Source organism: Lepidochelys olivacea (genome assembly GCF_965140295.1).
Source record: "Lepidochelys olivacea isolate rLepOli2 genome assembly, chromosome: 2".
In the NCBI taxonomy this organism is placed as follows: Eukaryota; Metazoa; Chordata; order Testudines; family Cheloniidae; genus Lepidochelys; species Lepidochelys olivacea.
In genome coordinates, this window is record NC_140412.1 from 65354473 (window position 1) to 65382438 (window position 27966).

Here is a 27966-nt window from a genome sequence, read left to right on the forward strand (position 1 = left end):
TGGAAAGAGTAACTGAAAAATTTCAATTCAGTGTCCTGAAATTACCTGTACTGTTTACATCTTGATGGTGCATCACTGCAAAATATTACATAAGAACAGCCATACTGGGTCAGTGGCTAATGCCAGGTGCTTCTGAGGGAATGAACAGAATAGGCAATCATCAAGTTGATCCATCCCATGTTGCCCATTCCCAGCTTCTGGCAAACAGCGGCTAGGGACACCATTCCTAACTATCCTGGCTAATAGCCATTGATGGGCCTATCCTCCATGAATTTATCTAGTTCTTTTTTTGAACCCAGTTATAGTCTTGGCCTTCACAACATCCTCTGGCAAAGAGTTCCACAGGTTGACTGTACGTTGTGTGAAGAAATACTTCCTTTAGTTTTTGGTTTTTTTTTAAAAACCTGCTGCCTATTAATTTCATTTGGTGACCCATAGTTCTTGTGTTATGTGTTGATGCCACACTTCAGTGCAAACTTCTAGTATAGAATCAGAACATTGTGCATGCTCTCTGAAGGGCCATTTAGTGCTACCCTCCCCGATTCCTGTCTGAAGAGAGAGGCAAGAATCTTTGTTCTTCAGTCCATTTGTTTAGTTCTTCTGTTTAGGGAGAGAACTCTTGAGATCAGAGCTACATTCAGTCTGCTGAAGACAAGTAGAGCAAGAAGAATTCTAATCAAACCTATGACTATAGGGCTGTGTGTGTCTGTAGAGCGACAGATTGGGAGCTGGCACTGAACATTACACATGCTTGTATTTTATCTTGTTTTTTGTCAACTTATGATAAACTCTAACAGATTTTTTTTCCTGTAATCATTCTGCAAATCTGAATTTTCTCATGGTGTATATAAATAGGACAATACTCTGAATATTGCTTTCATGGCTGTCTCATTCTGGCTGCATAGCTGGTAGCAAGATACATGTGTTGCTCTTTGATACATCTCCACTTTTACAGAACTTGATATGATTGGGGATTCTGCCAGTTCTGTGACACTGTTTCTATAATAAACTCACCTTCCAATGTGCATAAAACATAAATACTGTCTCCTTTAAATATGTTATAAAAGGTCACAGATCAGTTACTATTTTTCCCCTCTAAATACTAGTTTTGAAATATAATTTTACTGTTACAACAATATGTTCTGGAGGATGGGAAAAATAATGGGTGGTTTTAAGTAGTTCTGTTGCAGATTAATACACAAACTTTAGGAATTAAAAAAATAAAACTGGTCAAGCCATTCCATAGTATGATTTAATTGCAGTTCACATTTTAGGAAAGAAATAGATAGTAGCCAAGGGACTTGGTTCTGTTAATAATCTTGTATAAATAGATAATAATCTGTATAGTACCATATATATTCATAGGGCTCTAAAGACAAGTAAAAGAAATGACCCTGCCCTGAGAAATGTGCCGTCTAAAATTAAGTTTGTGAAGCTAATGAAGAAACACGTATATTAATAAGGCTGCTTCATCTGCTTGTGTGTAACTATCCAAGTACTTGCATGGTGTGACTATTTTACTATGTATCTTGTGTGACTTTGATTAGATTTTTTTTTTTTTTCGTTTTGTCAAAGGGTATCTTTTTTGGTGCATATATCTGTGGGAGTACAAAATTAAGAGATTGTTTCCATGTTAATTTAATACAGTATTAATAAGGAGAAGATATTTATTGCATAATATTTAATGCTAATAAACCATAATTTTTTCTGTTCTTTAACTGGCCTTTAAAGTAGGAGAGAAATCACTGTGCTTTAAAATCCTTGACATTCAGACCGCCTACTGGCAGCACCAAAGGTGACATCCACTTTCAATAATATTGTAGCTGCCAGCAGGTTTAAAATTTATTTTAGTTAACTTAATTATAAATATAATTTACATTTTCTAAATAGCGAAAAGTGATTCTCACCAATGTGCTTTCAAGAGGAGCAAAAGGAATGTAGGTTTTTATTGCAGGAGTGTGATAAGTAGATGATTTTAATATACCATGTGCTACAATAATTATGTACGCTGGAACAGGAGGAGACTGCAGTATCCATCTTAAATTTCTTTTGTATTGATTTTGGACCCTATTCCTCTTTCTGTTGAAGTTATTGACTTCACAGGGAGTAAGGTTGGGTGTTTGGCTAGTACCCTTCACGCATTTGAAGCAGTAGTTTGTTGGGGGGGGGGAAAGAACCTTTATCTTTCTGCCCAAACAAAATAGTTTTTTGCAGTTCAGTTGTAGACCCTTATTTTCAGGCTGAATTGATTTAAGTTTTTGGGGATCTTTGAAAGATGCATCGTATGTTTTATAAAAAAGACATTGGAGATGGCCTGTAACTACTGCATGAAGCATTGGTGTAAATGAGGGCAGAATTTTGGTCCTCAAAACTTATTTTTGAAACTTTAAGCAAATATAAGGTTCCTGCATTATTTTGGGCTGGAGTAAATAAATGCATGGCTAATTTAAATCTATATTGGATTTCTCTATATTTGTTATCTTTAAAAAAAAAAAAAAAAAAACAGTGCAAAGCAGCATTATGTTTTAAGTTGCCAAATCATGCATAAACAAAGTAATCAAGAATAGAGAATATTAGCTTTTTTAATCCTGCTATTCTTTCTTTGCTATGTTATGCACCCTTTTAAAAAGAAGTTAGCTTTCAAGTTTGCTAAATTAGTTTCTTGTATGTCCACTGGTGCCATTTGATTAACCTTCTCATTCCAAATGATAGAGACAACTACCAAGAGTTCTTGTACCCTTTTTTCCTTACTTGCTAGTTCCTCCTGTTGACTGAACTGACACCTCAATCTTGTCTACTGCCTCTGCTTAGAAAAAGGGAGCTTCCTCATCTGCGTCTCTGAGAGCATATGTTTTGGATTCTTTTTTTAACCTCTTCCCTCACTTTCATCCTAACTGAAAGGAAATTGACCTCCTAAGTAGAAGTGAGGGCGTTTTGGGGAATTCCCTTAGCAGTAGAGGTCTGCCCAAGTGCTTCTTCCTGCTGCAGTTATTAGTGGCTTCAGTGGGACTTCAAAGAGACATATCTTGTGCTCAGCAATGCCTAGTGCAGAAGTGACCTTGAGGCCACTTCTGTTTTCCAGGCTTATTGGGAACTATTTAGGAAAAATTCTACAAGATCCAGTTTTTAATAGATCAGCTCCTAAACCCACAGCAATGTGTCCGCAGCCTAATTTCTGTAACTGATTGATAAAGTGGTCTTGTATGTGGATAAGACTCCTTGGAAAATGTTACATTTCCAACCTTTTTCCAGAATTTTTTCATTAGAAGCTGGAATTTCCAGGCTCTGGAAGTGTCTTACGCACTTCCTCAGTAACACATTCCCTTTATTTATTTATTTATTTATTTATAAGAAATCCAAATGCAACATTCTCATCATCTGTCTGAATCATGAAGAACACCATTTGGAGTGTGGAATCAAGATAGATTTATTTCTGGGTCATTGCAAGTAGACGTTCCTGGAAGGTTGCAGCATGATCAATTTTCTGGAATTTTGGTGTAGGAAACTCCGTCAATATACTGCTCCTCTGGATTCCTCAACATTATGTCTTTTCACATAAAAAGAGGGAACAACTATGGTCCCATAATCACAGAATGGGGTGAACAGCGTACTCCCTAAATCTGTAAGCCAGCAAATTTCTTCTCAATCACAACCATTTATGTTCAGTGCAAAATACCTGCAAGCAGCAGGAAAAAGGGAGCACCATCAGAAAAATCTCTGATCAGGTAACATCCACATGGTACTATGCAGAAGCAGAATTATTTGCAGCGTTCAGCTTGGTAGGGCAGTCCTAAGATTCGCTCTTAATATTTCATCTTCAAAGATGGAAGACTGGCATGCTCTTATTCTGTGGGAGAAGTATTTGTGGGAGCAGAGATGCATTTCCTTATTTCTCTTGATAATAAATGTACCCCCCTCAAAAAAAATCAGTCATGACACGGAAGCAGTTGTACTATACTTATCACATTCTACAGTCTGTGAAAACCCTGGTTCCCTAGATTGCTATTGATTTTAAATAGCGCTATCTGGTTTCTTCTGGGCTTAAGGACCTATTTAATTAAGGACCATTGACTGAGCCTGGTCTACCTAAGAACAAATCTACAATAGCTATTTCTGATATTTAGTTTTACTTCTGGATAAAATCTAGAAGAACTTGTATCGCTTGTGCCTATGCAAGTATCTGGACAGCTTGGCTTTTTGTAAAGGCATCTATTCCCTTTTTTGGTCTAAGACAGACACATTAGGATTTCTCTTGGGTGGTTTTAATATATGCAATGTATATTAGCTTGGGTTTTGGATTTTTTTGTAAAGACTAAAAAAACTAGGTCATAGTTTTCTGAGAAGTTATTTTTGGCAGTCTTTTTCAAGTTCACCATTAATTGTCTGGTTATCTGTTGTATTCTTCCTATATTGTTGGAACATATTGATTCCTGGCTACTTTCTAGATGTATAGAGCCAGAGCAGTGGTTTCTATATACAAAAAATGTAAAATCATTGTTTGTATTATAGCTCCCAGAGACCCCACTTAGATCAAGCTCCTGTTGTGCATGGTACTGTGCAAACATAGTACCGGTAAGTCTTCACCTCAAGAGTTTACAATCTGTACATTTGTAATTTTGATTTCTTTTAGTAGCTCTCCACGGCTCTGGTTAGCCCCAGCTCATACTGCTTTTGTTTTAAAATGAAGGAATATACTTTTTTGACATAATACAGCTACAGAGTAAAAAAGCATCTACGCTTATTTCTGGTGCCTGCGGATCGGATCATGTCTTGTGTTGTATATATCCTCACTATGCCAGCAAGGGGAATTGACAAGCAAGTGTTAAAAAAAAAAAAAAAAAACCAAAAAAAAAAAAACCCAACAGAACACTATGGTTATGATGTAATAGAAAACTCTGAGGTAGAAACGATAGAAAACAAGAACAAGCACAGCTCTTGATACCCACCTCCATATATAAGCTGGAATGGGCAGAATAACTCCAGAGACACTTGATCAGGCCAGTGGATACTGACTCTGAGCACATTTTGCCCTTTAATTGTGACAAACTTTTGTTTAAAATACAGAGTTGTTAAACCAAACGTTCTCGGATGTTGTCATAGAGATTTAATAATTGTGAGCTCTGAAGTTTGATAGCCTTAAATTGGATTTGATGATTCTAAGCAGGGATGCTTAGTTTCTTCTTTGACTGCTAACTCATGTCGATTCCATGTTAGGTGTGTGCATGCCCGTGTGCACAGCTGCCAGAGATTTTTCCCCAGCACTATCCATAGTGCCCCCTGGGATCCTATACTCATGCATCATTATAAGGGACAGTACCAGCCCCATGCCCCCTCAGTTCCTTCTTACTGCCTGTGACAGTTGTTTGAATGTCTTTCTCTCTTGCACTTCCAAGTGTTCCCTAGTGGTTTTTGGTTTCCGTTTCTTGCGTATAGTTACCTATTAGTTCTTAGTTGTTAGCTTAGTTAGTATAGGTAGTGGTCCCATCATATCCCAGGGCGCTCCCCTGTACTGAAGAAGGATAAGAAAGCAGTGGTGGATGAGCCAGGACCCGTGCCACGCCACTTGCCGTCTTCTGAGCTGCATGCAGGAGCATCTCCAGGGCTCCAAGCCCAGTGAGGAACCGCCGCCAAAACCTGGAAGCAGTTGGGACTTGCACTTGAGAGCCCCTTTGACACCAGAGGCATTTCAGGCTTCAAGGGACCTGCTGGCCCTCCCCATTCCGCCCACATTGCAAGACTAACCTTCGACCTCAGAGTCAGTGAAGGCGGCTTCCTCCAGAGGGAAACCCCTTATGGGCCTGCCGCAGTGGTCTGTCGCTGGATCCTCTATCCCAGACTCCTCAGCATTCTCTGTCTCAGTATTGATTCCAGTCTTCACGGTATCAGTCTCTGGAGTCAAGATGCCAGTCTCCTTCCCTCTAGCTTCAATCCCCATCATAGCTGGCAGGGGGAAGCACTGACATCCGTGCCCGTGGTCTCTGAGGGAGAATTCCTTCTCGGACTTGGAAGGGGAATCCATCCCCTGGCACCGAAACACCATTTGGCCTAGACACTGGGTTTCGGGACTGTTCCTGCAGTGGGTGCCTGACCATCAGGGGAGTAACCAACACACTGGCCATATTGGAACCCCTGGGGGTTCTGCCTGATGCTAGGAATCCCACTCCCATCAGTCATCCACATCTGAGAAGCAAGCTCCAGCGCCATCTGTGCAGTTCCAGTTGCCTGACTCGAACTCCAATGCCGGTACGAGGCTCCAGCAACGGCTCCAGAGCCATCTACCCCAGTTACAGAGGAGGTTCCAGCCCCTCCCACAGCATTAGCATTGTCCTCCTCATCATCTCCAGATGAGGTGGTGGCTGGTCCTGCCCACCCATTACCATTGGATAACTTTCGGGTTCACCACGAGTTCCTTAAACGGGTCATCTCGAATTTGGAGCTAGAAGTGGAGCTGAAGGAGCCCACAGACAGTCTCTTGGATATTCTGGGCTGCAGCAGTCCCCTCTAAGTTTGCGATGCCAGTCCATGAAGGGGTGTTGAAACTGGTCAAAGGACTCTGGTAGACCCCATCATCTCTGCTCCCAATATTGAAAAGGGCAGAGAAAAAGTATTATGTCCTGACCCAGGGTTATGAATATATGTACCCACCGCCTGGATCCCCATGGCATCCGCTGTAAATAAGTGGGAGACACAGGGTCAGGCGAGCACTACACCTAAAAATATGGACACAAGAATGCTGGACTTGTTCGGAAGAAAAATATATTCCACTGCCAGACTCCAACTCAGGATCTCCAACCACCAGGCATTGCTGGAGAGATATAAATATAATACCTGGGACTCCGTGATGAAATTTAAAGAGTCCTTGCGTCAGCATTCGAGGCAAGAATTCCTGGCCATCATGGTTGCCTTGGATGAGGCTGACTCGGCAGCCAGGTCAATGGCCTTGGCAGTGTCCATGCGGCATAGCTCATGGCTGCAATGCTCTGTCTTTTCTCCAGAAGTGCAGCAGTCGGTCTAAGACCTCCCCGTTGAGGGCAACACCCTGTTCTCTGAGCTGACGGATGCTAATCTGTATGGGCTGAAAGACTCAAGGGTCATGCTGCGATCTTTGGGCCTATACATGTCCCTGGCCTCCAGAAAAGGCTTCCGGCCGCAACCACTTCACAAGTTCTCAGGACCTCTAGGCACGAGCCCTTCAAGAAGAAAAGAAAGGGCTATAAACGCAGACAGCCTGCACCTTCCACCTCTGCCTACCCAGCTAGCCCTAGACAGGCCTTTTTTGAGGGTGCGCCTGAGGGCAGTGTACCAGACTTAGCACAGGATCCACACCCCCCCGCCCTTTTGTTTTTACCATCTATCTCCGTTCCATGCTTCATGGTCCCAAATAACTTCGGACCACTTGGTGTTCTCCACTTTGACACTCTGATATATTCTGCAGTTTTCATCCATCCCGCCATCTTATCCCCCAGTCCTGTCCCTCTTCAGGCACCCTTCTCACAAGCATCTCCTCGTCCAGGAGATAGACTCTCCTGTGTGGGGGGGGGGGTGAGAGGGGGTTACTCCCAATATTTCCTGATCCCGAAGCCCAAAGGAGACCTCAGACCCATCCTAGAATGAGCACCTTCTCCTCAACGAACATCACAAGAAGTTGAAGTTCTCCATAGTCTCCCTGTCCTCCATCGTTTCCTCCCTGGATCTGGGAGATTGATATGCCACCCTCACCCTAAAAGAGGCCTATTTCCATATCTCCATCTTCTGTGGACACAGGAGGTTCCTTCAATTCATGGTGGGCCAGCGCCACTACCAATTTACTGCACTCACCTTCGGACTTTCATCAGCCCCAAGGATTTTTACAAAGTGTATGGCGTAGTTGCGGTTCACTTGAGACATCGAGGCATACAGATCTATCCATACCTTGATGACTGGTTAATCAAGGGCCAGTTGCGAGTTCAGGTTCAACACAGCTTCAGTATAGTAAGGGTCACTTGGCTACGGCTGGGTCTGCTGATAAACAAGCAGATACCCACTCTGATCCCAGCACAGAGGATAGATTTTATAGGAGCAATGCTCAACTTCAGTCAGGCCAGAGCCTACCTGCCAGAAGTCCAGTTCCCCCATGTCAGATTCCACCCGCTCATGACCCCTCAGTTATGTTTTGAGATTGCTGGGTCACAAGGCAGCGTGCATGGTATGCACAGCTGCACCTCAGACTTCTACTCCTCCAGCAAACGCCACCTGGAATTATTCCTCACAATCCCGTCAGCCGTTCTCGCATCGTTGACTTGGTGGGCAGATCCGCGATCAGTAATGACCGTTTGCCACTCTATGCCCGTCAGTGACATTGATCTCAGATGCATCAGACCTGGGTTGGGGACCCCACCTTGGCAGTTGCAGTATCCAAGATCTCCGGTCAAAGGAGGAACTCTCCCTCATCATGCATGTCAGGAAACTGAGGGAGATTTGCTTGGCTTGCCAGGTGTTTCTTCCTTACATCTTGGGCAAGGTGGCGCGGATCCTGATGGACAATAGGGCCTTGATCTATAATAAAAAAGGAGGGGCTCCTTCCTCAGCCCTGTGCCAGGGGGCGTTACGGTTGTGGGACTTCTTCATCCAACATGTTCACCTCAAGACAGTGCACCTTCCAGGGGACTGGAATACGCTGGTAGATTGCCTTAGCGGGTCCTTTTCCTCTTGCCACGAGTGGTCCCTCCACCCTGAGGTAGTCAGTGCCATCTTCCAGAAGTGGGGCACTTCCCAAATGGACCTGTTCGCCACCAGGAAAAACACGAAAGGCTAGTAGCTCTGCTCAATGTGAGGGCTCAGCAAGCGCTCCCTGTCCAATGCCTTTCTGCTCTGATAGTCTGTGGGGGTCTGCTGTACGCCTTTCCATTGATACAGTTGATTCACAAGGGCCTCGTAAAGATCAAGAGACAAGGCAAGGATAATCCTAATCGCCCCCAGCATTAGTTTGGCATACTTCTGGAACTGTTGGTAGTAGCTGGAGTAGAGCTCACGATGCACCCAGACTTGATCTCCCAGAACCAAGGCTGCTTATTCCATCTGAACCTCGCATCCCTGGCAGCCTGACTGCTGTGTGGCTGAACTCGGAGGAACAAGCCTGATTGGAGCAGTACCAGCAAGTTTTATTAGGTAGCAGAAAACCCTCCACCAGAGCGACCTTCTTGGCCAAGTGGAAGCACTTGTAGGTTCATACTAAGGTCAGAAGGGACCATTATGATCATCTAGTCTGACCTCCTGCAAAACGCAGGTCACAGAATCTCACCCACCCACTCCTGAAAAACCTCACCTATGTCTGAGCTATTGAAGTCCTGAAATCGTGGTTTAAAGACTTCAAGGAGCAGAGAATCCTCCAGCAAGTGACCCATGCCCCATGCTACAGAGGAAGGCGAAAAACCTCTAGGGCCTCTTCCAATCTGCCCTGGAGGAAAATTCCTTCCCAACCCCAAATATGGCGATCAGCTAAACCCTGTGCATACGGGCAAGGTTCACCAGCCAGATACTACAGAAAATTCTTTCAGATCCCACCCCATCTAACAGCCCATCACAGGCCATTAGGCCTATTTACCATGAATATTTAAAGATCAATTAATTACCAAAACCATGTTATCCCATCATACCATCTCCTCCATAAACTTATCAAGTTTAATCTTAAAGCCAGATAGATCTTTTGCCTCCACTGCTTCCTTTGGAAAGGTATTCCAAAACGTCACTCCTCTGATGGTTAGAAACCTTCGTCTAATTTCAAGTCTAAACTTTCTGGTGGCTAGTTTATATCCATTTGTTCTTGTGTCCACATAGGTACTGAGCTTAAATAGATCCTCTCCCTCTCCGGTATTTATCCCTCTGATATATTTTTAGAGAGCAATCATATCTCCCCTCAACCTTCTTTTAGTTAGGCTGAACAAGCCAAGCTCCTTGAGTCTCCTTTCATAAGACAAGCTTTCCATTCCTCGGATCATCCTAGTAGCCCTTCTCTGTACCTGTTCCAGTTTGAATTCATCCTTCTTAAACATGGGAGACCAGAACTGCACACAGTATTCCAGGTGAGGTCTCACCAGTGCCTTGTATAACGGTACTAAAACCTCCTTATCCCTACTGGAAATACCTCTCCTGATGCATCCCAAGACCGCATTAGCTTTTTTCACAGCCATATCACATTGGCGGCTCATAGTCATCCTATGATCAACCAATACTCCAAGGTCCTTCTCCTCCTTCATTACTTCTAATTGATGTGTCCCCATCTTATAATTAAAATTCTTGTTATTAATCCCTAAATGCATGACCTTACACTTCTCACTATTAAATTTCATCCTATTACTATTACTCCAGTTTACAAGGTCATCCAAATCCTCCTGTAGGATATCCTGGTCCTTCTCTAAATTGACAATACCTCCCAGCTTTGTATCGTCTGCAAACTTTATTAGAACACTCCCACTTTTTGTGCTGAGGTCAGTAATAAAAAGATTGGTACCAAAACTGATCCTTGAGGAACTCCACTGGTAACCTCCCTCCAGCCTGACAGTTCACCTTTCAGTAGGACCCGTTGTAGTCTCCCCTTTAATCAATTCCTTATCCACCTTTCAGTGTTCATAGTGATCCCCATCTTTTCCAATTTAACTAATAATTCCCCATGTGGCACGGTATCAAACGCCTTACTGAAATGTAGGTAAATTAGATCCATTGCGTTTCCTTTGTCTAAAAAAATCTGTTACTTTCTCAAAGAAGGAGATCAGGTTGGTTTGGCACAATCTACCTTTTGTAAAACCATGTTTTATTTTGTCCCATTTACCATTGACTTCAATGTCCTTAACTAATTTCTCCTTCAACATTTTTTCCAAGACCTTGCATACTACAGATGTCAAACTAACAGGCCTGTAGTTACCTGGATTACTTTTTTCCCCTTTCTTAAAAATAGGAACTATGTTAGCAATTCTCCAATCATACGATACAACTCCTGAGTTTACAGATTCATTAAAAATTCTTGCTAATAAGCTTGCAATTTCAGGTGCCAATTCCCTTAATATTCTTGGATGAAGATTATCTGGGCCCCCCGATTTAGTCCCATTAAGCTGTTGGAGTTTCACTTCTACCTCAGGTATGGTAATATCTACCTCCATATCCCCATTCCCATTTGTCATGCTACCATTATCCCTAAGATCCTCTTTAGCCTTATTAAAGACTGAGGCAAAGTATTTGTTTAGATATTGGGCCATGCCTAGGTTATCCTTAACCTCCACTCCATCCTCGGTTTAGTGGTCCCACTTCTTCTTTCTTTGTTTTCTTCTTATTTATATGGCTATAGAACCTTTTACTATTGGTTTTAATTCCCTTTGCAAAGTCCAACTCTACTTGACTTTTAGCCTTTCTCACTTTATCCCTACGTGTTCTGACCTCAATAAGGTAGCTTTCCTTGCTGATCCCTCCCATCTTCCACTCCCTGTATGCTTTCTGCTTTTTCTTAATCACCTCTCTGAGATGCTTGCTCATCCAGCTTGGTCTACAACTCCTGCCTATGAATTTTTTCCCCTTTCTTGGGATGCAGGCTTCCGATAGCTTCTGCAGCTTTGATTTAAAGTAATCCCAGGCCTCCTCTACCTTTAGATCCATAAGTTCATCAGTCCAATCCACTTTCCTAACTAATTTCCTTAATTTTTTAAAGTCAGCCCTTTTCAAATCAAAAACCCTAGTTGCAGATTTATTTTTGTTAATCCTTCCGTTCAGTTTGAACTGAATAAGCTCATGATCACTTGAGCCAAGATTATCCCCTACAACCATTTCTTCTATGAGGTCCTCACTACTCACCAAAACCAAATCTAAAATGGCATCCCCTCTAGTCAGTTCAGCAACTACTTGATGAAGGAATCCATCAGCTATCGCATCTAGGAAAATCTGAGCCCTATTATTATTACTAGCACTCGTCCTCCAGTCTATATCTGGGAAGTTAGTCTCCCATGATCACACAGTTTCCATTAGTATTTACTTTATTAAAAACATTAAAAAATTATCCAAATTAGATCCCGGCGGTCTATAGCACACCATAAGCACTATCCCAGGGAGGCTCTAATAGTTTTCTTCCACAATGTAATTTTTGCCCAGACGGACTCTGTCTTATCCATTCCCTCGCTTCTTATTTCTTTACATTCTACCTCATCATTGATATACAATGCTACTCCACCACCTTCACCTTTATTTCGGTCTTTTCTAAACAGCACATACCCTTCAATACCTGTAGTCCAGTCATGACTACTGTTCCAGCATGTTTCTGTTATCCCTATAATACCTGGTTTCACTTCATCTGTTGGGCTCCTGATCAGAGTCTTGCCCTGATATAGACCTCTCTATAGACCATCTTGGACTACCTGCTCCTCCTGAATCACCATGGTCTGGCTCTGTCCTTGGTCAGGGTCTACTTTGGTGGCCATTTCAACCTTCCATTCTCCAGTCCAGGGCAGGTCAGTATTCTCTTATGAGATGACAGTCTCGTTCCTCAAGGGCTTAGAGAAACTATATCCACAGGTCCACGTCCCAGTCCCCCGTGGGACCTAAATCTGGTTCTGTCCAGGCTCACACAGCTTCACTTTGAGCCATTGGCTTCTTGTTCGCTGCTGCTCTCCTGGAACATGGCCTTCCTAGTGGCAATTATGTCAGCTGGAAGGGTCTCTGAAATCAGAGCCCTGACTTCAGAACCCCCTTACACAATGTTCTTCAAATACAAGGTCCAGCTGCACCCCCATTTGGCCTTCTTGCCAAAGGTGGTGTCACCGTTCCACTACAGCCAGGACATTTTCTGCCTATCTTATTCCCAAAGCCCCACAGTTTGGATGAGGAACATGGTCTGCATGTGTTAGGCATGCCCTGGCCTTCTACATTGAAAGGACTAGACCCTTTCGCAAGTCAGCACAGCTATTTGTGGCAGAGGTGGACAGGATAAAAAGTCTGCCCATAACATCCCAAAGAATCTTGTCCTGGATAACTGCCTGCATCAGGTTTTGCTATGAGTAGGCAAAGCTTCCGCTGCCGACCATCTTGACGGCCTATTCCGTGAGAGTTCAGGATTTGTCAGCGGTCTTCCTCGCACAAGTTCTGATCCCAGACGTCTCCAGAGCTGTGACATGATCATCTGTTCATACCTTTGCTTCCCACTATGCTATCACCCAGCAGGCCTGGGACAACGCACACTTTGGGAAAGCAGTGTTACAATCAGCATGCCTGTGAACTCCAAGACCACCTTCAGGGATACTGCTTATGGGTCGCCTAACATGGAATCAACATGAGCAAGCACTCAAAGAAGAAAAAAATGTTACATACCGTTTGTATGTGTTGTTTTTTGAGATGTGTTGCTCATGTCCGTTCCATGACAACCCACCCCACCCCTTTGTCAGAGTTGCCGCAAGAAGGAACTGAGAGGCGCCTTATACCGGCGAATGAGCGTGGGGCTCCAGGGGGCACTACGGCCAGCCCTATGGATACCATTAGGGGAAAAATCTCGGGCAGCTGCGCACATGAGTGTGCACATACCTAACATGGAATGGAAATGAGCAACACATCTTGAAGCACGAAAGTTAGGTAACTGTTTTTTTTCCTGAGACTGCTCCTGCCTTTTAATATTAAGTGCCACAAGAGACAAGATGAATATGAACATTATTCAGTTTGTTTACGGGGAGGAAGGTGTGAAAGAGGAACCAGATTTGCCTTGTTGCCTGAAGCATTGACATGGTGCATGTATTGTCCAAATTTGAATCTCTACTTCTTTGCAGAGTGACACTTTTTGTAACCTCTCTTCTATTTCTAATTAGCATTCCTGTAAAGACTGCTGTCTGTGACATGAGATGTCTTTCATAGATCCTTCTTCTTCAGTTTCCTTTTTCCACCTAACTGCTCTCCTTTTTTTCTCTCTCTCTTTCCTCTATTCTTGTGTAGGCTTGACCAAAGATGGCAGTAATGAAAATATTGATTCCCTTGAGGAAGTCCTTAATATTTTAGCAGAGGAAAGTTCTGATTGGTTTTATGGCTTCCTCTCATTTCTCTATGATGTAATGACTCCTTTTGAAATACTAGAAGAAGAAGAGAGCGAAGCTGCAGATGATGTTGATGGTACGTCACAGAATGAAGGGGTTCAGGGAAAAAAGACTTGCGTTATTGTGGATTTACAGAACCAGTGACTCATTCAGGGGCTAATTTTATTGGCTTGTGAAAATGTCCATGCAATCATCAATCTTAATATGACAGGGCTTTCTGGCAGTGGGTGGATTTAAAAAAACAAACCAAACTCTGAATGAACATTCTAAATATGAGCTAAAATCAGCCAGCCAGGTGATATAGTTTCACTACTTGAAAAGCCTTTCAGTGACTTTCTCCATTTTGTGACCAGGAGATTAACATTTACACAAATGTGTAATTATGCCTAGGATAAAATAACTAAATAAAATGTATCTGCAGTTATGTAGCTGGCTTCTGTATGGTTTTGCTTCAATTTGTGCATTTTGTGCACTAAAGTTGGCAAACTAACTATAGTAAGCTGTACTGTTACCCCTTATAAACATTTGTCTTTCTAACGATCATTAATTGACGCATTTTGTAATAGGCTTGATTACAAGATATTCTGGCATGATTAATATGTTATGTAAATATATATTTATATGTTAATCCTTACTAATATAGCTATTATAAAAATGAGTGCTCTTATGAAATACCATATGATAAATTATTCATACCTTAAATTTAAAATTAATTTTGTGATTCACTGATTTCTCAGATACATGCTTTTTACCCATTTAATTAGAAGCACTGTATAGTGCTTGTAAAATGTGTAAAAATTATTTTGTTCTAGGTTAGTTAACATATCGTATTCAGGAAAGAGCATGTCAATATGTTTATCTAATTTGAAAGAAAGCTTTCAGTCAAATTTTTTGTATAATAATCACACCCTAAGGGCTGCTCTGATCTGTTTTCAAGGGGTTTTTTTAGTGAGCATTTTATGAAAGTGGGAAATTGTGAATATGTATTTCTTATGTAATGATGAAATATATTAAAGATTACTCCACACAAAATAGAATTTAATGTCTTCTATTTCTTGCGAAATTCAACAAACCTGATTCGATTTTTGCAAGGGTTAATCTGTTAAATTGTTTAATGTATGTTTCCAAAGTCTATTTTGGCATATATGGATTTGTTGATAGTGAAGGTAACTGCTGTAGATAGACAGGTTTTCAGTGGTGTTCAATCAGCTTCAGTTCTTATCTAGTTCAGAAACCTTGAACTGAGATCTCACCTTAAATTTACAAATATGGTATATTCATATAATTAATTCTTTGATATTTTAATGTTGAAAATACCATAAGCATTTTATTAATGATGCCTATTAACTTTGCTATGCTTACGTTTTTGTAAAAAAAATTCTGTTATGAAACTCGTATCTCAGGGTTTTAATTTGTCATATCCAGGCTGAAACTTAATGTGCTTTATTTTAAATGGATTTTGAATTGACACGGCCGTTTTAAAGATATATAAATAGTGTTGTAGCTCGGACAGCACTGATACATAATTCAAAATGAAACTAATGAAATTAAGTGTAGGTGGCATCTGGAACTGCAAGTAAATTGCAGAATGAGGTACGGAATTTGTCTTGAAATATTAGGGAACTGGAAACACCCAGAAAGGGCAATAATTACTTAGAGTAGGGTATAACTCAAAGAAACAAGATAAAATGAAGGGAGGGAAACGTTTGGTTGAGTGTCATGAACATTTATAAGCAATAAGACATATTAAGAATATAAGGGCGTTTTCCAAGCAAAATGGTGGAAGCTGAGGACGCTTAAAACAAAATTAGAGCAGTAGAAAATACTTTAGAAAACAGACAGGGGGGTAGACTATATGACCTACTAGAGCTTTTCAGTCTCTAGAATGGGATTTTTAAAAGTGCTCCTTTATTGGCTTAAACTCTGTTCCTGTTGAAGTTAACACTGTGTCTATACGGTGAATTAAGGTGTGACTGTAGCATGGGAAGGCATATCTGCATTAACTGTAATTTAGCCTGTGTGAGTAGTGAAGAAGATGTGGTGGTGCAGACTTCTGTGTGGGTTAGCAACCAGAGAACATATCCAGAGTCCCCAGTTGGCTTCTTATGGGACATAGCCAATACTGAAGTCACCACATCTCCACTACTGTCATGCACGGGCCTGATTACAGCAAGTGTGGGTATTCCTAACTGCACTACAATTACACAGGTGTAGATGTACCCTAAAATCCCATTGACATCAGTGGGAGCAGTGTTAAGTCAATGCTGAGCAGTTGTGAAATCCTACTCTTAAAGTCTATGATAAAACTTGTTTCGTTGCACTGAAATATGTTAATGGTTATCTAACGATGCGAGGGACTTCGGTCTTGGAGGTCCTAATACAAGTTTAGTGAGTTTTACTTTTACTTCAGTGTTTTTTAAAAATTAAATGTTTGTTTATTGTTGGGATTCCCTCCGAGACCTTTTCCATGCAGCTTATCCAGAACATCTTCTCTAGTTTTGGGAGAATACTTCATCTGGTTCTTCAGAAACTCAGTTCGACTCCACATTTCATCACTCAGGTTCCTTTATTTGGTGTACAGCAAAGCTACGCTGAGTAGATCAGACTCAAGCGTAGGGGCTGGGTATAGGGCGTACCACATATCCAAAGTTACACAGAAAACCTCTTCCTTTATATACATTTACATATATGTTTATGACATTGCATCACATGTTTTTGAATTGGCTTGATTACTTTTCAGGAATCTCTCCCTTTACAGCCTGCTCTTTCCATGTGCTGCTCATATAGAACCTGATTTTTACATTCTGTGTTTATCTTGTCCATTGTCCCCAGCATTGGGGTGTTCTGGCTTATCTTAGCTAGCGTAGACATCATGACTTCAACGTACTGCTTGTTAAGCCCCTATTTACAGTCTAACCTTCCATTCACCTTCCTAGTCATGCCCATTAAGAAATACTGCAAGTTACTTATGTCAAGTCAGGCCTACAGTTATATTCAAGTAAGCAAGCGAATAGTTAGAACTGAAACTCAATTCCATCATGTCTAAGTACAAACAATATGCTTGAGCCTTACATAGTTTGTTCTGAAATGCCCATGTAACAAAATGGTGGGTTAAAGCCTAAACTTAAGGTTAGCATATTTCAGGTTCCCAAAAAGAGGACACTGCAGAAGGAGGGACCTGGGGGGAGGAGAGGGCAGAAGGGGGAGCTGAGAAGGGAGGACAGTTGGGAATGCTGGAGGGGGTAGCTGTAGCAGGGGTACTCACTGGAGGGGATGGGGGGCAGGGAGCAGTGTTGTTGTCTGTCACTGTGGCAGAGTGGCTGGCCCAAGCTCAGGATGCAGCGACAGCCATCAGTCAGTGCCTTCCTGTGGGCCCTCTTGCCCAGGGATGAGATCCAGGACCTGGATGGATGGGATCTAGCGGCTGGGGCTTGCAGGAAAATAGACCAGTTAGCTGCAGGGTACGGATCAATTGGAAAGCAGACCAGTTGGGGGTCTTTCTGAGCTGCAGCTTGTGTGCTCTGCAAAAATCTAGGACACTTCCTGTTTATAAAGTCCCCCTTGGACAGAGAAAAGAGACTCAAAAAAAGAGGCTTTGTCCAGGAAAAGCCAAACATATGATTATCCTTTGTGACTTAATTCATTTTTTAAATGCATTTGGAATATTAAAATCACAAAAGCCAAAGAAATGTGTAAAATGTGCAAAATTTCATTTACTTCCACATACATTGATGCAATCTAAAATACGTTCAGAGAAGAGAGCCGGGTTACATGTAACAGTTGAAGTTAAGTGATAATACATATTTTAATGGCACGTATATGCCGCATAAATAATAAATTCTCAGTTTATTTTGTAGTCCTAAATGAAAGAATACTGTTCTGTGAGATCTTGTTAATGTGACATGAACTGAACTCACATCCTATACCATGTTGTTAATTTTACTGTGAAGATTTATGACTAAATATTTTCCCTTGGGATACATTTATGATGGTCTTCATCTTTCTCAAAAGGTTATTTTTAATAAGGTGCATGGAGTTGCATCAAATAAGTGTCCTATTGCTTTAAAAAAGCTGCAGTTAATGATTCTCTTCACCTCTCCAGAATTTTTATGAACAATATTTCTGGATGCCCTTCTCTGTTCTGCTCCCTTATGCTTTCCATAGATGGAAAATTTCATAACATTCAAAATTGCAAACAGTTATCAGAATTCAAGTCCACAACCTACAAACAAGATATTATATGACAAATTGCATTTGTAAAATTGTTAGGTTTTCCAGAGAGCTCAGAAAAGCGTTGGGGCTAAATAACTTCAAAAACTAGGCTTGCTGACCCTCAGTTGAATGGGTTGGATCTGAAAATGACTGGTTATGAGGTTTCAAACAGAAATCTTAATTGTAAATATGAAATACGATTCTTCTAACTTGTGCAATCTTCTATAATTTTATTCTAGAAGAGAAAATCAGGTTAATTCTGTGATTTATCATTTTTGTTTTCTACACAATGGTTAGGGGGAGCACTGTTAAAAAAAACTTAACTTCTGATCAGCTTATTAAAAGTACTATTTAGTGATCTGAGATGGTGGATGCTGGGAAGTCCTTAATCTTTCTGCATAAGCTTTTGCTTGCTTTTCTGTGATACTAATAAAAATGAGTTACATAAAAGTTATAGTTTTGTTCCACCCACAAAAATTGTAATGGCTGATAATATATTGAAAGGCTGAACCCCTGATTTCTGTGACACCTTCAACAGTATTTAATGTGAAAGTGTAAGCAATTTTTTTTTAAGAGACCATGTTTAGAATGTCTGGAATCAGTTATATTAAAGTTGAATAAAATGAACTAAGAAATGTTTATATATCTTTTGAGATTACTGTTGCATATATTTTGGAGCTTTTTAAAAAAAGTACCTTTAAAATTTTCACTCTTAAACTTTTTCAAGGGCAGTTGGTTATAGGACCGCTCATTCTTAAGTAACATTTCATAATTTTGTATCATTAGTTAGTCTCCAGTGACTTACCTTAGAAGAAATTAAAATTTTGTGAATTATTCATTTAGGTTGCATGTGGGGGTTGGAAAGGAAGGGAAAGGCATTGAATGATTAGGGAACATTTTAATTGCAGCTTCGGTTAGTAAAAATGGTAGGATAGAACAAATCCATTTTTAAAACGTTTTTTGCTTAATACTTTGAGATCAAAAAGTCTGTCAGTGTGGTTCAGTCAGTCTGCACTGATGTGTTTCCCAACTCCATAGCCATCCATCAAGGTAGTTTTCTGTAGAAATTAATGCATTTCATGCTGCTGCACCACTACCAAGGGGTTTTTCAATCAGTTTTCACAGTTGTGTTGCACTTATGAACGGTTCCACTCTGATGAGGCTAACAAAGAGAAAAGACTTACTTCTTGGACTTTGTTTCTACTTGGCAAACAAGATGCAATACTCATACATCTGATTTATCTTCACAAAGAAAAGCCAATTTTTAAAGCCCAATTCTTTCTATTCAGAGAGAAGATAGATAATCTGAGCTATGAATGTTCTCTAATAACATACATTCCGTCCCAGATATTCTTGGGATCCGTACAATTGCGGGAAGTGTTTTAATAGATTTTTAGGTCAACATCCTTCAGCTCAGAAACCCTGATCAGATGTACCATGGCTACGACTCAGTTCTTCCTTTCATGGTTAGGTGAACAGGCAAGCAAGAGAGTCTTGAGAGAAGCTTACTCTGAATGACTTGACAGCAGTTCCTGCAATCCTCTGTTATGCTAGCTGTGTAAACTACAAAGCTGTCTTTCATTTGAGAGTGTGGGAAGAACATCTTTCCAAGCTCTGATTTGCCTGTTTACCTGAAGGACATGTGAAACTTGGTAGCAAATAGAATCCAACTTAAGGTAAGTGGTAGCCTTTTATAAGCAAACTATTTTGGTTGAGCAGAAGGCCATACAATTCCAATATAGTAAATTGCAGAAGTAAAATAAATGATATGGACAAGATAAAAAAAAAAAACATAAATTAGTTTTCTCTTGTGGTTCTTGTGTGGAGTATAGATAGATGTGTAAAATTCAGAGATCAAGATCGGTGGATTTATAATATAAAGATTAACTTCTTGCTTGGAAACTTACTTTTTGCGTTCTTAGTTCCACAATTTAAATATCTTCCTTTGTTAATCTTCTGTTAGAGAGAAACTTTTTGTATGCAAGCTAAAGATGGCTAGTTTGGGAAACTACTTGGTGGTGGACTGACATGAAACTCTTTTTTCTTTCTGCTACCCTGATGTGTCTGGAACTTTCTGGGGTATGGCAACAAATATGTTCAGACTGAATGTGAACTACAAAACTTATTTCTAAGTATTAAAGTGTAGCCTTTGATGTTTACTTACAGTTCTAGTAAATGTGCTTTACCTTTGTAGAACAAGGATAGTAATAAATAATGTCAATGTCAGTAATGGATTTGAGATAATTTAACTCTTAAAATTTCATTAAACTGTACTAAAGCTTTAATATCGCTAATTATTAAGTTCAGCATTGTGACTCCTGGGAAAACAGGACTTTCTTTTGTTAGAAACTCGCTCAGAAATATTTACATTTTACCTTCTTAAAAAAAAAAAAATCCACCTAAGAGTTGTAAACTGATGGGGGAATGTCCTCTGGATTCTAAATGTATAGGACCAAATCATGCTGTCAGTATTCAAACAGAAATCCCCATCAACTGGGAGTTCTGCTTAAAAATCGGTGACATTTTATGAGCATTTTTATGTGCATTTTTTAAAAAAAAAGAGAGAGAAAATTACCATCCTTAATTATTTATTTATTTTTGAATAACCACTGGTTTAGTAGACCCTACCAAAAAAAAAAAGAAAAAATCCTTGAAATACAAAACAACAAACACTGCTACAGCAGTTCTCTTCAGATCTATACTGACCTCAATTTAATGAAACTGACTCTCAAAGGCACTTCATAAGTGTATTCAGTCATGTTAGTTTAAATGTTTAGAAAAAAATGAACATTTTGTCAAATAAAACATGAGAAGTAAATTGTTTTTTAATTATTTATTTTTAAAGAGTGAAACTTGGAAGTTTCCAAGAAGGTATTGTACATCAGAATATAAAGTGCGAACATCTTTAAAATGATATCCTTTAGAAGTTTCATTTTGTTTTAAATACTCTAACTATTCTTTGTCTTTAAATGTTGTTGTTTCTGAATTAATAGTACTTGTGTATTGTTTCTCTAGTGATGAAATGCTTGAGGTGCTTTATTCGTGTGATTCATTCTACATTTTCTTTTGTATTAAAAAAAAAATGTGTGATACAAGCATAAGAATTTAAGAATCCCTTGTGTGTAATGTTTTAAAAGTTAGTGTCAGTTAAGTAGAGTTTTGTAGTACCAAGTTGACTAACATTAGGCATTATGAAAAGACACTATATTTATAGTAATATTTGTTTTTTACATAATTTAGTAAGCAGCTTGTAAAAAGATTTGCAGAAGTCTCCAAATCTGTCATAAAACTTGAAAATAGTATGTGTGGCAAGGCACCCCTTCTGTCTCGCTGGACTTAGCGCTCCCTCCTCTGGCAGGGACAGGGCCTGGGGTAAATCAGCCCCACTCTGGAGCATGTCTGTCTTCCCTCTCTGGGGTTTGTTTCTCAGAGCCTTCCCAGTAAGCCTCAGGGCAGGCCTGAGGAGTGGTCCTCGGCCAAACACAAAAGAAAACAAGTCTATAACGCACCGATTCTAAAGGGGAATAACTTTCCCTGGCCCCCTCACTGGGGCAGGTGTTGTCCTGTCGCTGGCCCTGGGGTGTCAGTCCTGCCCCTAAACAGGCACTGGGTTTGGGTGTCTCCCCTCTGGGGAGGAGCGCACTCTCTCAACTGGAGAAACCTATCTCTATGCTGCCACCAGCCTTGCAGCAGTTTGTCCTCTCCTCACCAGAATAGATATTTTTTTTTAAACAGGTTTCAGGCAGCCCTTAATTGGACTCAGGTGTCCCTAATTGACCTGAAGTAACCGTTTCCCAGTTTGTAGGAAAAAGGGCCTTTAGCATTCTAGGGCTAACATATCTGTTTTCCCAGACCCTCCTGCAGCCATCCAGCCTGACTTTGTCACATATGTTTATCACATATGATTGAAATGGTAGTAATACTGACTTTTACAATATATGCCTTCAAATTTATGAAAACTATATTTTAGTATCTTCTAAAAAATGTGGTATGTACAGCCAAAACAAAACAAACTTTTCAGGAAAAGTTACTGATTTGGTTGAAATCTTTCTTGTGGCTAGCTGTTTGTTTATGTATGTATGAATGTATGTAGCAGTGTGGTATAGGTTTGATTTCAGCTATTGCATCGTTCTCCTAGAAAGGTATAACTATAATATGTTAATGTTAACCATGTGAGGCATTAACCGCTTGATATGCGGTAAGGGTTTTGTTTTGTTGAAATCATATTTGTTTACCATAATAATTCTCTCTAACAAAACAAAACTAATATTGATGCCAAAAGTTGTAAAGCATTCAAATCAGATCGAAATAGAGTAGTAATTTTAAAGTATGTTTGTTCTTGTTTTAAGTGTTTAGAGATATTTTATTGTAGAATTCTGTGACCAAGAATGATAGACATGGCTTTGATTTGGAAATACTATTAGTTGGCTTGCTAAATAGAGGGGAATGTAAAATTTGCGCAGCCATGGGCTGCATTAAGAACTTGCTCAGAACTTGAGGATTGTTCTTTGTCTACATAAAAAGAGTTGGATTGCAGCAAATTATGGGTATTTATAAACAAGTGAAACATCCATAAAATACAAACAGGGTATTCGCTGAGCTCTCTCCCTATGGAGTATGCACATTTCAATTAGAAATAAAATTTTAAATTACTGATCTTTTGGGAGAAAGGTACAATTAAGTTCTGTACATTTTTTTCCTAATTAAATCACTCTCTTATTTATGCAAAAAGCTTTTGAAATAACCAGGTTTTTTTACCATTTTAAATTATTAAACAGCTTAAAATGTGTTTTCATATCTACTTGCTTCATAAGTTTGCTGAATACATTTTATTACTTCTGCTATCTCCATCAGCTCAATAGTATTCCTCCTTTTGCTTCAACTGAGTGATTTATTTGGTTCTTGTAAGTTTATTCGCTGGAGGCAGTAAAGTTACACAAGTATAATTTTGCCAGCCAAGTAGGCCTTAACTATTTTATCACTGATAAATCATGAGGCGAGAACACAGTTTGACTTTCAGATCTCAGGTCAAGTTTGCAGGGCCAGCAGTTCAAAAAGTCTTTTTCAGTACAATAAAGACATTTTTTTGTCAGTTTTCAGCACAAAGTACGCAGTTTAACTGTAGAGGCCAAAAGTATTCATATAATCGATTGGTGGATACGTTTAGTAGTTTGAAAGTTGTTTCAGTTAAAGTACCTATAGCCCCAGACACATACTGTACTTGGTCTTCATCTCACTGGCTGGCTATGCCGTAGCAGATTACACAATGTCTACTGAAGTAAGCTTGCTCATCGGTAGGGAAGGCTGCCATCACCATGGTGGTAATGGTCTAATGCTCCTTTTATTGCTGTCTGTGTGATGGGTGCAGGGGTCTGCTTATGCTTGGTATTTGTGGGACTCATTTAACTGTTCCATGAACATCTTACCCTAATTTGAGCCCAGTCCTGCAATCCATGCTGTCTCCAACAAATGGAAGTACAGTAAAGAGTTCTTATTTTAACAAATATATTACTCAAAATATATTTAGAAATGGTTGGCATTTGGAAGAAATCTGGAACTCTACCATAAAGAGCCAATGAAATGTTGTTGCTTTAGATTGGTAAATTATGTATGTTGTTTGCTTAATGTATTGAATATCACAAAATATGTTTATAACCTGTTTCCATCTTACAAACATCAGGAGAGGAGCCAGGAGGGGTAGACAAGAGAAAAGCTAAGGCCAAAGGTACTTAATGCTTTTTGTCAGTGAGTTTGGTGCAAATAATTTCTAATGCCTGAAATGCATGAGATTTGCAAACCAGGTAATTGAACTCTGGCTACTAATGCTAGATGTGATGGTTGTCTTTTCAGTTGGAGACGCAGCAAACAAATACCCTGCAAATTATCTCAGTCAGAATTTCAAATTCCATTTATCCATCTGCAGCTAATTTGAGTGCTTTCCTAATCCAGGATATAATTAACTGTAAATCTATTCAAAAACACTTTGTGCAAGTTTTTTGCATGATTTCGCTGAGTATGACTTACAACTTTGTTATTTCATATTGTGTATGTAGAAAGATACATTTTGAATATATGCCACGATTTTGCTTTGTCCTTAATCCTCTTCGGTGACATCTTTACTGTTTTCAGATATTTAAGGGATTTATTGATCTTCGGGCAGAAGAGGGACCATTAGGATCATATAGTCTGGTTATTTACTGAACATAAACCATAGAATTTCATCCAGTAATTCTTCAGTGTGGTTTAGAAATTAAAGTAGAGTTTAGTGGTTGTTCCTATTATAATTGGATGTTGTTTCTAGGGTTGTTTGCAATTCTAGTCTAATTTGAAGAAAGATTATTCCCGGCGAATGTATTGCATCTACTACTCTGTACTGGGCAGCCTGTTTGTTGAATGTAACAAACTTTACATCATCATTGGTTATAATTTTTTCCTCTAAGGCTAGAGTACCAAATTATTTTTTTGTTAATTTACAGTGGAAAGATTGTTAGAAAAAATGTCTACTGGGGAAAGCTCTCATGCACATATGAATACTGTTTTTTCTTATCCTTGCATGCCAGCTGAAATGTATAGCTTTTGTTTTGCATTGTGTTTGGAATAACTTGTTTTGAAAATATTAATAAATGAGCCATTTAATTACTTGTTCTGTTTGGGTTCTTCCTGAAGAATTGTATGGTATTGTAGTGAAGGAATGTTATGAAATGCCTTTAGTCTTTGTACATCCTGTAGAGAACCTGTTGAGAGGATATATAGTGGCTGAATTATAAGTTTTATGAATTGAAAGAGTATATTCTTTTCATATACAGAAAACGTAATGAGAAGGTACAGGTAATCAGTTAGTAATACACTACATTACAGCTTTCGCTATTATTTACTCTGGCAAAACTTCCGGTAGGCTTTAAGGGTAAACTTTCCTGAGTAAGAATTGAATATCTGCTTCTGTTAAATTACATAGGTAAAAATTACTATTGCTTTTAATAGGAAGAGGACCAGACTAATTTCTTTTATTTGTAGGTGTGAACAGGGTTGAAAGTAAATTACTTTTTTCTATGCTAAACTCGTCATAGTAAGCAAAACATTTTTCTAGTTTCTAGGTTTATGTATGAAGTGGAAAGGTATTTTGACAGATTAATTTTTTTGCACAAAGTATGAAAATAGCATCAGAGTAAGTTTATTTTGCTGAATCACCTTTTCTGCATATTGTTAAGGAAATTAAATATTAAATCCTAATGACAATTGAGGACAAACATTAGTGTAAACCAGGGGTGGCCAGCCTGAGAAGGAGCCAGAATTTACCAATGTACATTGCCAAAGAGCCACAGTAATATGTCAGCAGCCCCCCCATCAGCTCCCCCATCCCGCTCCCAGTGCCTCCCATCCACCGGCAGTCCCATGGATCAACACCTCTCCCTGCCTCCCCACACCTCCCAATCAGCTGTTTGGTGGCATACAGGAGGCTCGGGTGAGGGTGGAAGGAGAAGGAGCGAGGGCACGGCAGGCTCAGAGAAGGGGGCAGGAAGGGGTGGAGAGGGGGCAGGGCCTGTGGCAGAGCCAGGGGTTGAGCAGCGAGCACCCCCTGGCACACTGGAAAGTTGGCACTTGTAGCTCCAGCCTTGGAGTCGGTGCCTGTACCAGGAGCCGCGTATTACCTCTAAGAGCCGCATGTGGCTTTGGAGCCACAGGTTGGCCACCCCTAAACATTCCCTCCCCGTTTGAAAATTTCTACCAGTTTCAAATACCTTACAGTAGTAGTCCCCTTTTTAAAATATAACTGATAATCTTTTTGTGTGTGTGTACTTTCAGTAGTTGAGAAGGCTGTGTTGATCTGCTTTGTTAGCATGTTATCTGAATGTTGCATCATAGTCCTAAGCTATTCTAATTTAAATAAATAAGACAAATTAAGTATGAAAGGGACAATGTCAAGATAAAAATCAGAATAAAAATGTATGTATATTAATGCTATTGATTAAAATGCCAAGATTTTAAAATCAGATTTACCTCTCATGCTGTTCATTTGCGTTTCATTGTACAATGAAACTAGACGGATCAGTTTGGGGTTTTTTTGTTTTTTGTTTGTTTGTTTGTTTTACAATCAGTTTCTAGTACTCCCTATTCTGGTTTTAATTTACTAACAGTGTTGATGTAGTCTCAAACTTTTTCCTAGTCAAATTAATTTTTTTTGTAATCTTTGGCCTAACTAAGGTGACAGTGTCCCTAAAGTGTTATGCTATTGATATTAGTTACTGTAAATTTCCTTGCTGATCTATGAGGTTGAAAAATTCATTAGTAGATCTTGTTTTAAAGAAGGTAGTCTTACAAATACAATGCTTTATCACGTAAGATTCAAAGTACCAGGATCAAAGAGGTGTTAGACAAAGTAATTGAAAAGTCTGAGTGTTCCGTAAAAGTAAATTAACGGTATCAGGTATAGAAAAGTAGTTTTATTAGTGGATGAAATTGAAAATACAGCAGTTTAATATAAGATGCTTATTTTCTGCATCTGCTCCATGATTTCAGACTTCAGTATTAAACTCAGATCTAATTTGTTTAGTTTTATAAATGTATTAATAGCTTTAAATTGCAGTCCTAATTAACAAATCTTTAGGCATCAAGATCTCTTTCTGCATAAATATTTCATTAATTTTGTTATGGGTTAATTAGAATAAAAAGTAATCTGCTAGCTATGCCAGCATTAGATGGGGGAAAAATAATATGGGTGGTCATCTTAGATTATTCAGGTTTGGAGCTGCAATTGTCATTGAATTATGCAGATAAGTTGCACAAAATTGTGTTCAATGATCTAAACATTGTGCTCTTAATTAACGTTTTTCATTTTTTAAATGAAAATCTGAAAAGTAAAAGAAGCAATTAAAGAACCACTCAAGAAAATAAGAGAGAGAGAAGCATCCAGGAAGAAGGAAAACAAAGTTGTAGAAAAGAAAAAGAAGGCCATGGAAGGAAAAGTTGCTGACCAAAAGGTTAAGAAAGTTGTTGAGGTGGCTAAATTGAAGAAAGATTCTGACAAGGTTAAAAAAGACAAAGGCAAGGAAAATGAAAAATCAGGAATAGACAAAAATGTGAAACCCAATGAAACTATGAAGAAATCAGCCACTGAAAAGGAGGTTACCCCTTCTCAAGCAGGGAAAGACACAGTAACTAAAAAGATAACTAAAATCCCTTCCGGAGTTTCTGAAAATTCAGCAAAGGAAGATGAGAAGAAAAAACAGAAATAGGAGTTTGATGGTGAGAAAAATTCAGTGTATTGGTAACATAATTTAGTGTATTAGTAACAATTTTTCTGAAAGTCATTAGTGTGAGTGACAGTTATGCAGACTGCTTATGTGTGTACTTGCATTTGTAAACACACAACAAATATATCTGCTGTGGAGCTCAAATGTGTACATAATGTATTTGATCACAAGTCCTGTACATTAAAAATTGTTGGTATAGCTTTGAAATCTGACTTTTTTCTTTTTTACATAAAATATCAAACCAATCTAACCCTTTAAATATATGTCTCTTGCTTTGTATTAAAGTTACATTTTTCTTGTAGATATGTGAAGCGTGTAAAAACATTGTGGATCATATGTAGAAGTTTATTAATGTATTATTTAGAGGTCAACCTGGACATTACGCAAGTGTTGAAAATTCCTGTTGTAAGAAACTAATTCTCATTTCATTAGAAGACATGCAAACTAGAAATAGTGTCAAGAAACAC

At 39.4% G+C, this 27966-nt stretch overlaps 1 protein-coding gene across 14 annotated transcripts in view; it reads left to right on the plus strand.

Moving 5' to 3' along the window:
- Positions 1 to 27966, plus strand: part of ASPH (aspartate beta-hydroxylase) — a 203488-nt gene that overhangs the window by 42824 nt on the left and 132698 nt on the right. The window contains exon 4 of one of the 14 annotated variants that reach the window (XM_084619335.1): positions 27105 to 27667. The exons of 10 other annotated variants lie outside the window; for them this stretch is intronic. In XM_084619335.1, the coding sequence (XP_084475461.1) occupies positions 27105 to 27481 (377 nt within the window). In that variant the 3' untranslated portion in view covers positions 27482 to 27667. Of the gene's footprint in view, positions 1 to 13938; positions 14597 to 27104; positions 27668 to 27966 lie in introns of those variants that run through there. 3 more of the 14 variants (XM_084619334.1, XM_084619337.1, XM_084619336.1) reach the window with 3 other exon arrangements.